Below are 11,778 nucleotides of genomic sequence, written 5' to 3'. Positions count from 1 at the left end.
TCAGACGCCGCCTCCTAATACATTACATGTAACAGATACGGAGCCCCACGTATGACTCAGACCTCCATGTCCGTTTGTCTGGCTCATTCGTACTCATCGTTAACTTTTACAGACGTGATCCAGTTAAAATAGTAACGCACGATGATAAAACGAAAGGATTTCTCGAGTCGTTATTAGTTGTTATACCAAATAGGACTTTTGATCCCATGTGGTAAATACTTAGTCGTTTCACCTACTCGATAGTAAAAAAAAAGTTGATCAATTGTATACGAATTAGGCTCCATGACATTTGCAACATTCCTTCAGGTGCTTACTTATTCAAACCATGTGAACTAGGACAGGATTATTGCTGAATCAGCAGGTCAACATTGTCAAGCTGGCACACAAGAATCGAAAGAATAAATATAACATGTATTTTATTAATTCCAACAAACAGTGATAAGTGGATGAAAGCCTTCAGAAGCATGCCTTATCCATGTATTGGACCCAACTCTTAAGAAATATACCTTTCCTCTCAAAGATGTGTGTCTTTTTTTTCCCCCTCCTCAATGATTGTTGCCGCATCCAGAATGCTGCCTTATTTACAGTCTTTACAATGATGTTCTGTACAAAATAGAGAAATGAAGTTTTACAAAGGATTCCTTAGAAAAAAAAGAAATATCAAATATCTGCGTATTAAAAAGGAAAAAAAAAACATTATCGAGAGTGATTTTCCTAAACAATACGTTCATGTTGCACTTTTTTTTTTTTCTCGTCACACAGCAAGTTTACATGCATTTACAACACTTAAGAAACCCTTAACATTTGCACATCAGTGACATGAGATACGGCATAACATCTTTCTTTTTTTTTTTTTTAAATCTTAGTTTAGTCCACAACAAGCTTTGCAAAAATATGACTATTCAGCAACCTGTATTGGCCTAAGATATCGAATTTATCTCTTTATCTGGTTCAATTGTATTTAGAATCAAGTTGTCAAATATCATGCTCATGATTTGATTTTTAATCATCTGTTTTTGTTTATCGCAAAGTCCAGTTACATTACTTCTGTTTCCATTCATAAAGGACAAAACACATCATCAAACAACTTGTTGAACCACATGTATGTCCTCAGTGCCACGCAAAACAAGTCCTCCTCTCTCTAAGGCTCAGTCTCACCTGCTGAAACAAGCCTCCACTTTTTACCTGGTGGCGCAGTTTGGTCCAAACTAAGAACTCGAAGACAGACCAGATGAACACACACTGCGTTTGCTCACGAAGTTTCAGACATGTACTGATCGCCAACACCAGTAGAAGTTGCTGCATAGTCCTGATACACTAGTAAGCGAACACAAATCACAGCTACTACAGAGCAACAGGCACAACAACCAGTGAATGAGATGAGAAGCTGGAGCTGATGGCTTTAGTTAACCCGTAGAAACAGATCAGAGCGGGGCTGCTAGTGCTTTCTAATACCGGAAATATTTACAGCGATGGATGTTATTCTCGGCATGACGCCACAGTGAGAGTCACTAGCCTTTTGGCATCCTTTTTGCACGTTGACGTCTTTAATTCATTCGTCTTTTAGTTTGCAGTCCGAGCTGCCGCGTCGCTTGACAGTTTGTTATCGGCCTTATGCCAACGGTGCAATAACAAAGCGATAAGCGGCTCAGACACTATTTTAAATGTTGAAACTTTCCGATCAAGCTGTCGTTAAAGTGGTCCGACATTCATTTACAGGATTTACTTCGTGTGAAGTTTAGTCTGAGCACTGAAACATTAACACAGTGTAGGATGATGAATCATTTCAACACCACTTACACAATTATATATTTTATCTGTCATTTACTACATGAGGGATCCTTTACAAAAAAAATCTACACTAAGTACCCTATAAACCTTTTAAATCTTTTTGCCTTTTCTGTCCTTCGAATGCGTACTCTCCACAGTTTCTGCGTCGCGTACCCAAAATGTTCTCAAATATGAATACTGTACGACATCAACATGGGTATACATCATACAACGTCTCACATGACTTCACGGTCTCAACAGAATGTCTGCAACACTTCATCACTAACACCTCCTACAAAATATCAGAAATGATCTCCCAGATCTAGCTCATATTTCTTTAGTGTTTCACAGAAATGACATATAACTCTTTGCTAACCTACCCTGAACGTCTACGTGATTTGAAGTCAATACTAAAACAGTTTGTGTCACTTTTAAAGAGCACCATGTGTACTTAAATGATGATAATAAGCATTTTTACTTTTCTCTGTGAAGCGCGTGAACTGCCGCAGACGAAATGGAGATAAGTAGCTTTAAAGTCACTCGGCTCAGCTGTAATTAAACGTGTTTTTCAGTGGAACTTTGATAAGGCTTCTTTTAAAAGCACCTACTGGATGACGGATACTGTTGAAGTGTTTCTATACATTCGTAGTTGAATTTAAATCCTATCTTGACAGTCAATATGCATGATTAAAGTACAGTATTTGGTTCAGTATATTAAGATATTTGTACCAACTAAAATATGTGTAATGTAGCCTGATTGTATGTACAATATATATACAGTAACTACTCTGAATATTAATGGAAAGATCTGAATGTTTGGGGGGGAAAGATTAGAAACAAATGTACTCTTTCCAAGATAAAATCTATCCAGATAAACTATGTTTTCATCAGAGGGTGTTTGTCATGTTATAATCATCCCTGTGTAGTACGTATCTAATACCTGATATATATGGCAACATCGGTGACACTGCTCGTTTGACATGAAGTAGTGAATAAAACTAAATTAAGTGCTTTTCAAAAGTGGTGTGTGCAGCGACCAAGTGATGAATTCACGTCACTGATGAATACGTTTTTGTTTTATGCAAAAGAATATGACAGCAAGTTAAATTTGTCAACTTATACACCATGAAAATAACACAGAAGATGAAAAAATATGAAAATATATATTTTGAAAATTGAGTTTTACGGTATTGAGGGATTTGTCTCTGAAATATTACCATGATGAATTTAAATAAATAATAGAGAGAGCTGAAGAAGTAACTGATTTCTGACCGTCTTGGTAAGGGTATTGATAGAAGCACCAGTATAATCTCCTTAAGATGAGGTGACATTGACGTCTCTGTTCTTAAGGCATATTATTTGTTTTGACCTGCTGGGGTTGTAAAGTTCAGGATTGCATATGTATAAGATTTGGACTTTAAAAGACTTATACAGTAGATATGTACCAAAGAACTTCGCAAGAAACAGTAACATCTGTCATGCTGTCATACTCTTTTCCAAAATGAGACACCGTTAATTGAGAAAAGCTTTGTCTGACAAGAGCTTCATATCCCACGATGCAGTTGAACACAAAACTTAATGGGCTGGGAGTGTTGTAGTTGAAATCCCCTGAAGTTGAAGTGCTGAGACGACGAATTTTATAGTTAGCACCGGTCTGACAGTACTGAGGGCTAACGTGGTGGTAAAGGGAGCTGAACTGTGTGAAGTGAATATTCAATATATGGTTAAGTCTATAGCTTTTCATTCAATACTTGTGACCAGTTTTCAAAAAATACTGTGCGTGTTGAAAAGATTTGGAATTTGCAGGTCATGCTGCAGGAATGACAGTCTAATGTCCATTTGTTCCTGAACGTGCACTGCATAAGTGCAGTGAAAAACAAATGAAGTAAGTGCTAAGTGTTACGTGTGAGCTTTGTATTCAAAGTTTAGGCAGGCTAGGGTCTTCTTTGTCAGGGGACTCAATGTAATTGGCAGCCTCTTGAAGTTTCAGAAGCATTGCCATCTACAACAAAGAACAAAAAAAGAGTGGACAAATCAGAACTTTTAAAGACGATTAAAGATCCATTTCAGAGAGGAAGATATCGTGATACCGTCTCCCTTACCAGTGGATCAGATTCCAGGGAGCTGGGTGGCGTCTCCTTGTGAGGCCTCTCCTCGCTGGGCTGACAGGGGCTGCCGGAGCCGATGCTGGGAGGAGGCAGGTGGAACAGCTTCGCCTGGTCCTGCTGGGCGGACGGCCAAGGCAGAGTGCCCCTCACCCACTCCACTGGGTCCTCCCATACTGCCTTCTGGCCGTGGACCTGAGGAGTCGCAGCATACCAGAGAAGTAAATTCTGAGAAAAACATTTCCTCTGAAAGGAAAGCCAACACGATTCCGGAGATAAGTTGATCTGATAAGTAAGCTTCAGAGGTCTTTTTATTCATTATTTTTTTTAAATCCACCACGGAGGCATTTCTTGGATTTGATCTCTTTAGGGCTGCCAATAAAAACATTGATTCAAATTATAAAATGAAAAGTTGACTCGCCCTATTGTTGTTGCCCTTTTTTAAGTTGCTTAATGACAGATAAAGCAACACCAGACAAAAACATAGAACTGTGATGAAAACAGAAAAAAAAAAAAAAAAAAAAAAAAACCGGTAGAAATGGATGGCAGAGCAACTGGTCTTTGTTTGCTTCTCTGAAGCTCTGCGCTCAGACTCAAATATGTTTTAACCAGACGCTTCTACAACTTCCTTTATTGCTGTCCTGTGTGACATGTGACATTACTGTCAGCGGCAGGACAGATGCTCCTTGGACTAATAAGAATTTATGACAATAACGTTGGTGGATGACAAACATGAACACGTGAGTCATGCTGATGTGCAGGTGCACTGGCCCGCTGTGTAACAGCGAGGAGGCTGAATATCTGATTAGCCTGACTCGGTTAAAGCACCAGTCGGCTGTGGGATTATCTCACCTTGATTCCATCCTTGGCACCCTCCTGCAGGTATGGAATAATAGAGTGGTTCCACAGGTCAATGAACCATGATCGAAACTCATTCACTGTGACTGGACAGGACAGGAAAAAGCAGGGGCCTGAGGAGAAAACACGAGGAGGAAGAACAGTGAGAAAAACTTCACAAAAATGACGTTCTTTCTTTATCTTTAAAGTTATTCTCTGCCCTGACTGTTTCATACCAATGAGGAAGTCTGATGTGCTGTGCTTCTCCAGGAAGGTGTGCAAATGATACCACAGTTTGGGAACCCAGTCTAACACCCTGATGAGGTCCTCATTGGTCAGGTTCTTCTCGTCTTCGGACTCCATCATTTTCCTGTGCAAATATCGCACGAGGAAGCCATTGGCTGGCTCCACGTTGTTGGAGAAGGTCACCATCCTGAGATGGACAAATAGGTACGCACATCAATGAGAGTCTGTTAGCAACGTAATGTATGCCATTATCCATCTTATCTATAGAAACTTCAGATCATAGTTCATGTAAGAATGATAGGACTGGACTTGTTAAAAACTACTACTGCAATATCTTGACTGTGGAATTACAATAAAACCAGAATCAGAAACATTAATAAACAAAGAAATTCTTTTTTTTTTTTTTTTTTTTGTCATTATCCTCTTCCTCCATTAATGTGAGAGTATTATATAACCAAATATAAACATTCTGCTCTTGAAGAATCTTGTCGTAATTGGTGTGACAAAATATTGTGACATTATTGTTACGTATAATAACTGTGGCATTTCAAATTCAAATCCTTTATCTAAAACCAACCTGAAGCTGAGATGCAGGCCGTGGTTTGCCGTCATCTTCACTGGCTGATTGCTTGTTCCAATAATGTAAGGACTAAATGCAGAAACAACACATTAAACGGTTACGATTACATTCACCTACAGAGATAATGTGGTGGCTTGTTTCAGTTTGTGTATGGGGAGTTTACCATTTGTGATATTTGCAGGTTAGAGCACCGTTGACGAGTTCACTGAGGGAAGCAGGACCGTGAATATCATCCAGAATAACTACCAGCGGTACTTCTGGTGAGCTGGTTTCTCGATCTATTTGATTGGCCTGGTTTGAAAGATAAAGCTGCAGATCCTGAAGATAAAGATAGAGAAGCAGAGACACGAGATGATGACAGAATGCTGACGTCGCGGCAGACCTGACAAACTCAAGTTTTGTATAGATTTCCGGCACATCCGTCTCCGCTACCTTGCATGACTGGCGGTGCATGTTAAACGTGACCACGATGCCGTCGGTGACTTCGCGGGCGCTGCGATCCACCAGGTACTCAGCCAGCCGGGAAGCCAGGTAGCTCTTCCCCGTCCCGCTCGGCCCAGACAGGATGAGCCGGCGGTGTTTGAGTAGAAGACTGATGTAGTGCTGCATCATGGGTTTGGGAATGAGCGTCTCGAATACTAGGCTGTCCACACACTTCTCCTTCAAACCTGAGCATTGTGACGGGAAACAGAGAATGACTTGTATTGTGAAGTGCTGTCATAGACAATGAAGTTGATGACTATCTGCTAATTCCCTGGCGCATATTAGAATTGGTGTTAAAGTGCAGTTTGATATTTGATATTCAAGCGCTTAAGAGGAATTCTGTTAATATTTATACCTGGAAGAAATACAGATTCCAGACAGGAGGGGTGTGGGTAAGAAGATGTTGTGAGAACACACTTGTATCACCTCGCACGTCCTTCATAAGCAAATTGAGCTCAAGCATTTCGCTCTGAAAATAGCTTTGCATCAAGTGAAAGAAGTCTTTTCACCCGCCCAACCCCCTGGCCTGCAAAAGTGTAATCTGCCTTCACATCTATGGGGCCCATGTGTCTGAGGCTGGTCGACCAGCTGGGCCTGACTGCTCTGCGATCATGTTACCCAGAACCCTGTCTGGGCTGCCGCTGCCTTCCCAGCTCTCCTCGCACTTCGCTCCATGCATTCCTGCATGCAAAGGCGGAAAGGGGGTCGACTGGCACACCAGAACCACGACTCTCCACCCCGATCACAGCTCTGGTTTAGAATCACTGATGGACTCCTCAGACGTGCCACTCACAAACCAAAACACTGTTGTTAGGAAATATAGAGCGTGGAACTCACTTACAACTGCATTCTTAGTGTTAATTCTGAGATTGTATGCATAATATAACCAAATAAACATAAAACAGGAGATATTTCCAGAAAAAAACAAACATTTACTGTTGATAAACTGAGTTCATTGGCTGCCGGGGTCATTTAAGGACAGCTCTGAGTTCATTCTCACTGACTGTATGTGGACATAAAGAAGGAGAAAAACCAACACTGAACCAAACAGCAATAAGGACAGGCGGGCCCCAAATGTGGCTGCCGCTCTGATAAGCAGACGCGCATGAGGATTTGCACTTCAAATAAGCACTGCACAGCAAAGCTAATATTGACGAACAACAAAACTTGAATATGTAACCAGCAGTATTTATGTTTGTGGACAGAGCTTTCAATCATATTTTTTGTGGCTTCAGAATTGAAAAGATTGCATTGAAAATGTTATACCATATCTAAGTGCTTACATTCCTAACACACTCTCTTGCATTAGGACGTTTCATTACCCGAAATTCCAATCGACTACAATTTGACTACAACTATCGAGCCGTTAAATTTAACACATGCTCATGTCATATGTCCGCCCTCGGCATGGCCCACTGTCCAATCTTCTGTATGGAAGAAAACACTGAGCGGACACTCCGTCACGGAGCAAGCGTGCTACAAGCATGAAGAGAAGCTGAGTTGGTCTTGGGCGTGTGTCACTAACAAAAGAGTCAGCCAATCAGATGCATTGATATCAATGACTTTCCCTTCTGAGAGACATAGACACAAGACAGCATGTTGATAGAGGAGGGGATGTAAAACTACATTGAGATGGTTTTTGGTACTTAAAACCACAAAAATATCTTCCGATGGATAATCTAGACAGCAAATTAAACACAGGATACATTTTAAATATGGAACTTATAAGTTAGAATTTCTCTGCAGACCTTTTAGAGCCACTGTGATGCTGGTGGGACTTCGAGACATGCAGCGAGAGGGCTGTGTCTCAGGAGCTTCTCCTCCCAGCACTCTCCTAATGTGACCCATACTGTAACTGTAGATAGAGTCTGTGGACAGGCCCAGACTGGAGGTGGGATCCATCTTGGCGATGTACACCTGGAATGAAAAGCCGAACAGAGCAAAATGACTCCAGAGGGTTTACTGTTTGCAGAAAGAAAACATTTTACAGGGACAAAGGAAAGTATACATATAAATATATGACACATCATAACCACTGCCCCTTGCAGATCCCCTTAGAGCCAGCTTCGTCTAGTATGCGTCCAACTGAGGACACACTTGGTTTTATTAGGCACCATACATACTACAAATTGACACAATACCTGGACAGCCTTCTTATTGACCTCCCAAACCTGTAACGTGTGTTACAATAAAACCTGACATTTATTGTGAATGTAATTTATGATTTCTCCGACTTAGTTGTCACCACTGAGCAGTAGATCAACTCTTTAAAAGGAGCAACATGCTAAATTTAATGTGACAGCTGAATCACAAACGCGCACACCGTACATTCAGTTCTTGGACAGGTGACGTTGGAACAAGTCATCAGATGAAGGCGTCTCACCTTGAAAGCTTGGCTGACAGCTGAATCCAGCATGACCCAGTCCATCCTGCCGTTCACCCTGACCGTGCCGACAAAGAAGTCCTGCTGTTTCACCTCCTGTTGACACAAAGAGAAGTTAATAAGTGATTATTACAGACAATTTAAGAAGAGGAGGAGGGTTTAGAAAAAGTAAACGACCAAAAAAAAAACAAAAAAACTACTTACATCTTTAAAGACGTGCAAATCTGCAACGCAAACCACCACTCTGACACGATGGTCATCTCTCTGTGAGGAAAGGCTGAGAGAATCTGTAGAGTGCACGTCTGCTGGGGAGTAAATAAAAGAGAGGATGGAAACAGAGAAAGAGAAGAAAGCTCATGTAGCATCTGTGATACAAGCAGTGGTATTTTGCTTTGGAATTAATTAGTAATATTAAATGTTGAACAGATTGAGCAAAGGTCACTGTTTAGAGGGTTGTAGTGGAAAATTCATGAGCAGATGTTAAACGGGCATCTGGCCTTCTTTACATTTGCATTGAATTTAGTACCCTGTGCATTGTACATAAAATACTACTAATAATAAATGTGTTTCAGTTAAGGTACTCCAAAGGTTTCAGATTTCAGAAACTAATTTTCCATTCAGAATTTCAAGAACAAACGAGATGGTATTTACAATTTATTAATTGTATCGTCCTGTTTGTAAATACCATTTTATAAGTGCTATATGCCTCCTTGTCTACCACACTGTTCCATCCTGACTCTTTTAAACATGGCAGAGGTTTGAACGGTACCTGAGCCGCCTCCCTCACTCAGCCCTCTGCTGTAGCTTTTGGGCATTTGCATGGCTACCGACTGTCGGGGCGATGAGCTTCCAAGAGCGGTGAGACCCGAGGACTGGGAGGCAGAGCTGGACGGTCCGGGAGACGGACAGGGGGACGGAGTGCCTATCTTCAGGTGGTCGTTCTCAGCCTTCAGGTTCTCCACTGTCCTCTATAAACCAGATCACAAATGTCACTGCACTGTCCAAGAGACCAACTGGAATAGATAAACTCTATCATATCAAATTTCAACAATTTATATAAAACATAAAACTACAGATTAAATTATATCAAAAGGTTAACCAATACAAGCACCGATTATTAAAACCTGCTCTTTTTCATAAATAGAAAGTATCACACATGCCTGCATGCTGGTCATAGCCTCCTGCAGCTGCTCCAGCTGATGGGCGGAGCTTAAAGCTTCCAGGCGGATGTCTGTCAGTTTACGCTCCTTCTCCCACAGCTCTGTACGCAGTGTTGTCACAACCTTATCATCCTCCACCTCTTCTCCTTCACACAGTCTGGAGACATTCAGTTCATATAACACAACATTAGGGAAGTGTTGCAAGGATCAGCTGACAGATACCAAGACACAATATCTAAATTCTAAATTCTGGACCACTGCAGTCAGAGATGTGTCGGAGCTACGATCTTATTGTTCTTGATCATATAAAAAGGAAAACGTAAAATAACGTGTTTAGAGACACCATAGAGTTTTGTGATAGCTTTCCTTTCTATTTTTGACAATGATATCTGATTAATTCAAGTTATAATGTGATGAAATATGCAATGTGGTAATTAACAGTACTGTCTAATAGATCCCTGTATGGAGAGGTTTACCCCGAGGATGATGCAGAGGTGGAGGATTTCATGGACGACTGAGGGTTATCTCCATCATGGTGGACCTTTGGGGAGGAAGGCGCCGAGGATTCTGGGGTGGCAATTTCTTCAATGTCAGCATACGGCCCACACGGCTTGGAGCCCTTCTTGCTGAAAGCCTTGTTGAAGGAGCTGCGTAACTGTTTAGAGAAGCAACATGATACACTAAGCACACAGTTACAGAATTAAAAAGACATCCTTAAAAGTGAGTTGCTTGTATTAGATAAGCCATGTTATGTAGCTTCCTTCTTAAGATGCAGTGCTCAGGCATTTCTGAGGAAACAGTGAACGAATGTAAATGTACAAAACAAACTTCATGTAATGTTTAATCAATAAAAAAAATAAAAAATAAAAAAAACACCATTTTCGGAAAACCATCTCCACTAAGTTTCTTTATAACTTATAACACCCTTAGTTAAACAGTTTGTACTGTACCACAGAACTGTTTAAATACATGCAGATTACACTGCTATATCAGTACAAAAGACCCGATTCAATAGGATTAAAACATGGTATACATTGATTTGGTGGGTTTAAACAAACATGGATGACAGAAAGCTTCCAAATGTTTCACAAGTATGACTCATGACTCGGGGCGGCAGAGTGTGGCAGGGGTTTAGGTTTTATTTACTGTAGCAACATCACTCACCTCAAAGACCTAAAATAAAAAGCAGGGCAGCATGAGGGAGAGACCAGAGTCATACTTAATAACAGATTTGGAATAAGATGGGAGGAGAATCACACACATGCAGGGGCATAAAGCAGGACAACGGTTGACTGATTTATTTTCAGACTTAACACAACACAACAAAAACTAATAACAGCCAAAAATCTGCTCCAGGCTAATATGAATGTTTTATAATCATTTTATAATTGTTCCTCTTTATCTTCATTGTTCACGAGTCATTAGAACAGACTCAGGAGTCTGCTGCCAGGCTGTAGGAGCAGGTGACAAATACAGAAAATTCTGAATGCTGATGAAGACAACCACTAACGTTGTACATAGTTTGATGAATTTGACTTTGCTGAGTATGAGATTCCCAATCAATTATAATCATCAATACTAAACTTGGTACTTCGATATTGACGCTTACTTCCATTTCTCTGATGATCTGAAGAAAGAGATCAGATCATTTTACTCATAAACCACTACAACATAATTTTCTGAAGTTTTGAATTTATTTGTCATTCCTCTGTCCTGACAGGATAGTATATTAGGACTCCTGATGTTGTAAGCCTCCATATGTACGAGTTAACTCAGTCAGTGGCTGACAAAGCTGAGTATTTTTAATCAGTGTGATCACTGGCGTCTGCATGTATTCCCTCACCCAGCTTTTCTTTTTCTTCTTCTTGGCCTCCTGTTCCTTCAGACTGCCCATACTCGAGAGACTCGTGGTGCTGGTGAGGCTGGAGATGCTTTCTGAGGAGTTTTGGCGATTGATCAGCAGCTCTGAAAATTAGAAGGAAACAGGACACGCTGTCTATTGAGAAGGAAGTCTATTTAGGAGTCCTAATCACACTGTACATCCACGGCACATTCTGTACCTTTAGGCGTGATGTCTGGATCACTGAGAGCTCCGTGGATGATATCCTGGGCTTCCGTATTTTTGGTCTTCAGGACTTCAATTGTGTCCTTCAGATCAGTGAGTTCAGTGTCCTGAATAAGGGGAACACCAGCTCGTGTTTATGTTAGCTGAAA

At 40.8% G+C, this 11,778-nt stretch overlaps 1 protein-coding gene across 5 annotated transcripts in view; it reads right to left on the bottom strand.

The window, feature by feature from the left end:
• Positions 1 to 399: 399 nt before the first annotated feature.
• Positions 400 to 11,778, bottom strand: part of nav1b (neuron navigator 1b) — a 66,174-nt gene continuing 54,795 nt past the window's right edge. For 4 of the 5 annotated variants that reach the window (XM_069148551.1, XM_069148558.1, XM_069148565.1 and 1 more), the window contains 15 exons: positions 11,625 to 11,736; positions 11,408 to 11,529; positions 10,041 to 10,219; positions 9,565 to 9,721; positions 9,174 to 9,372; positions 8,609 to 8,709; positions 8,405 to 8,500; positions 7,770 to 7,938; positions 5,971 to 6,206; positions 5,702 to 5,856; positions 5,536 to 5,607; positions 4,949 to 5,145; positions 4,728 to 4,846; positions 3,873 to 4,070; positions 400 to 3,772 (listed from right to left, as the gene is read on the bottom strand). In XM_069148551.1, the coding sequence (XP_069004652.1) occupies positions 3,689 to 3,772; positions 3,873 to 4,070; positions 4,728 to 4,846; positions 4,949 to 5,145; positions 5,536 to 5,607; positions 5,702 to 5,856; positions 5,971 to 6,206; positions 7,770 to 7,938; positions 8,405 to 8,500; positions 8,609 to 8,709; positions 9,174 to 9,372; positions 9,565 to 9,721; positions 10,041 to 10,219; positions 11,408 to 11,529; positions 11,625 to 11,736 (2,196 nt within the window). In that variant the 3' untranslated portion in view covers positions 400 to 3,688. The remainder of the gene's footprint in view (positions 3,773 to 3,872; positions 4,071 to 4,727; positions 4,847 to 4,948; positions 5,146 to 5,535; positions 5,608 to 5,701; positions 5,857 to 5,970; positions 6,207 to 7,769; positions 7,939 to 8,404; positions 8,501 to 8,608; positions 8,710 to 9,173; positions 9,373 to 9,564; positions 9,722 to 10,040; positions 10,220 to 11,407; positions 11,530 to 11,624; positions 11,737 to 11,778) is intronic. The other variant, XM_069148574.1, reaches the window with a different exon arrangement.

This window comes from Embiotoca jacksoni, unplaced genomic scaffold (assembly GCF_022577435.1).
Source record: "Embiotoca jacksoni isolate LCO1_2020_lvr unplaced genomic scaffold, fEmbJac1.0.p SCAF_1, whole genome shotgun sequence".
Lineage (NCBI taxonomy): Eukaryota > Metazoa > Chordata > Actinopteri > Embiotocidae > Embiotoca > Embiotoca jacksoni.
This window is presented reverse-complemented; position numbering and strand designations above follow the sequence as displayed.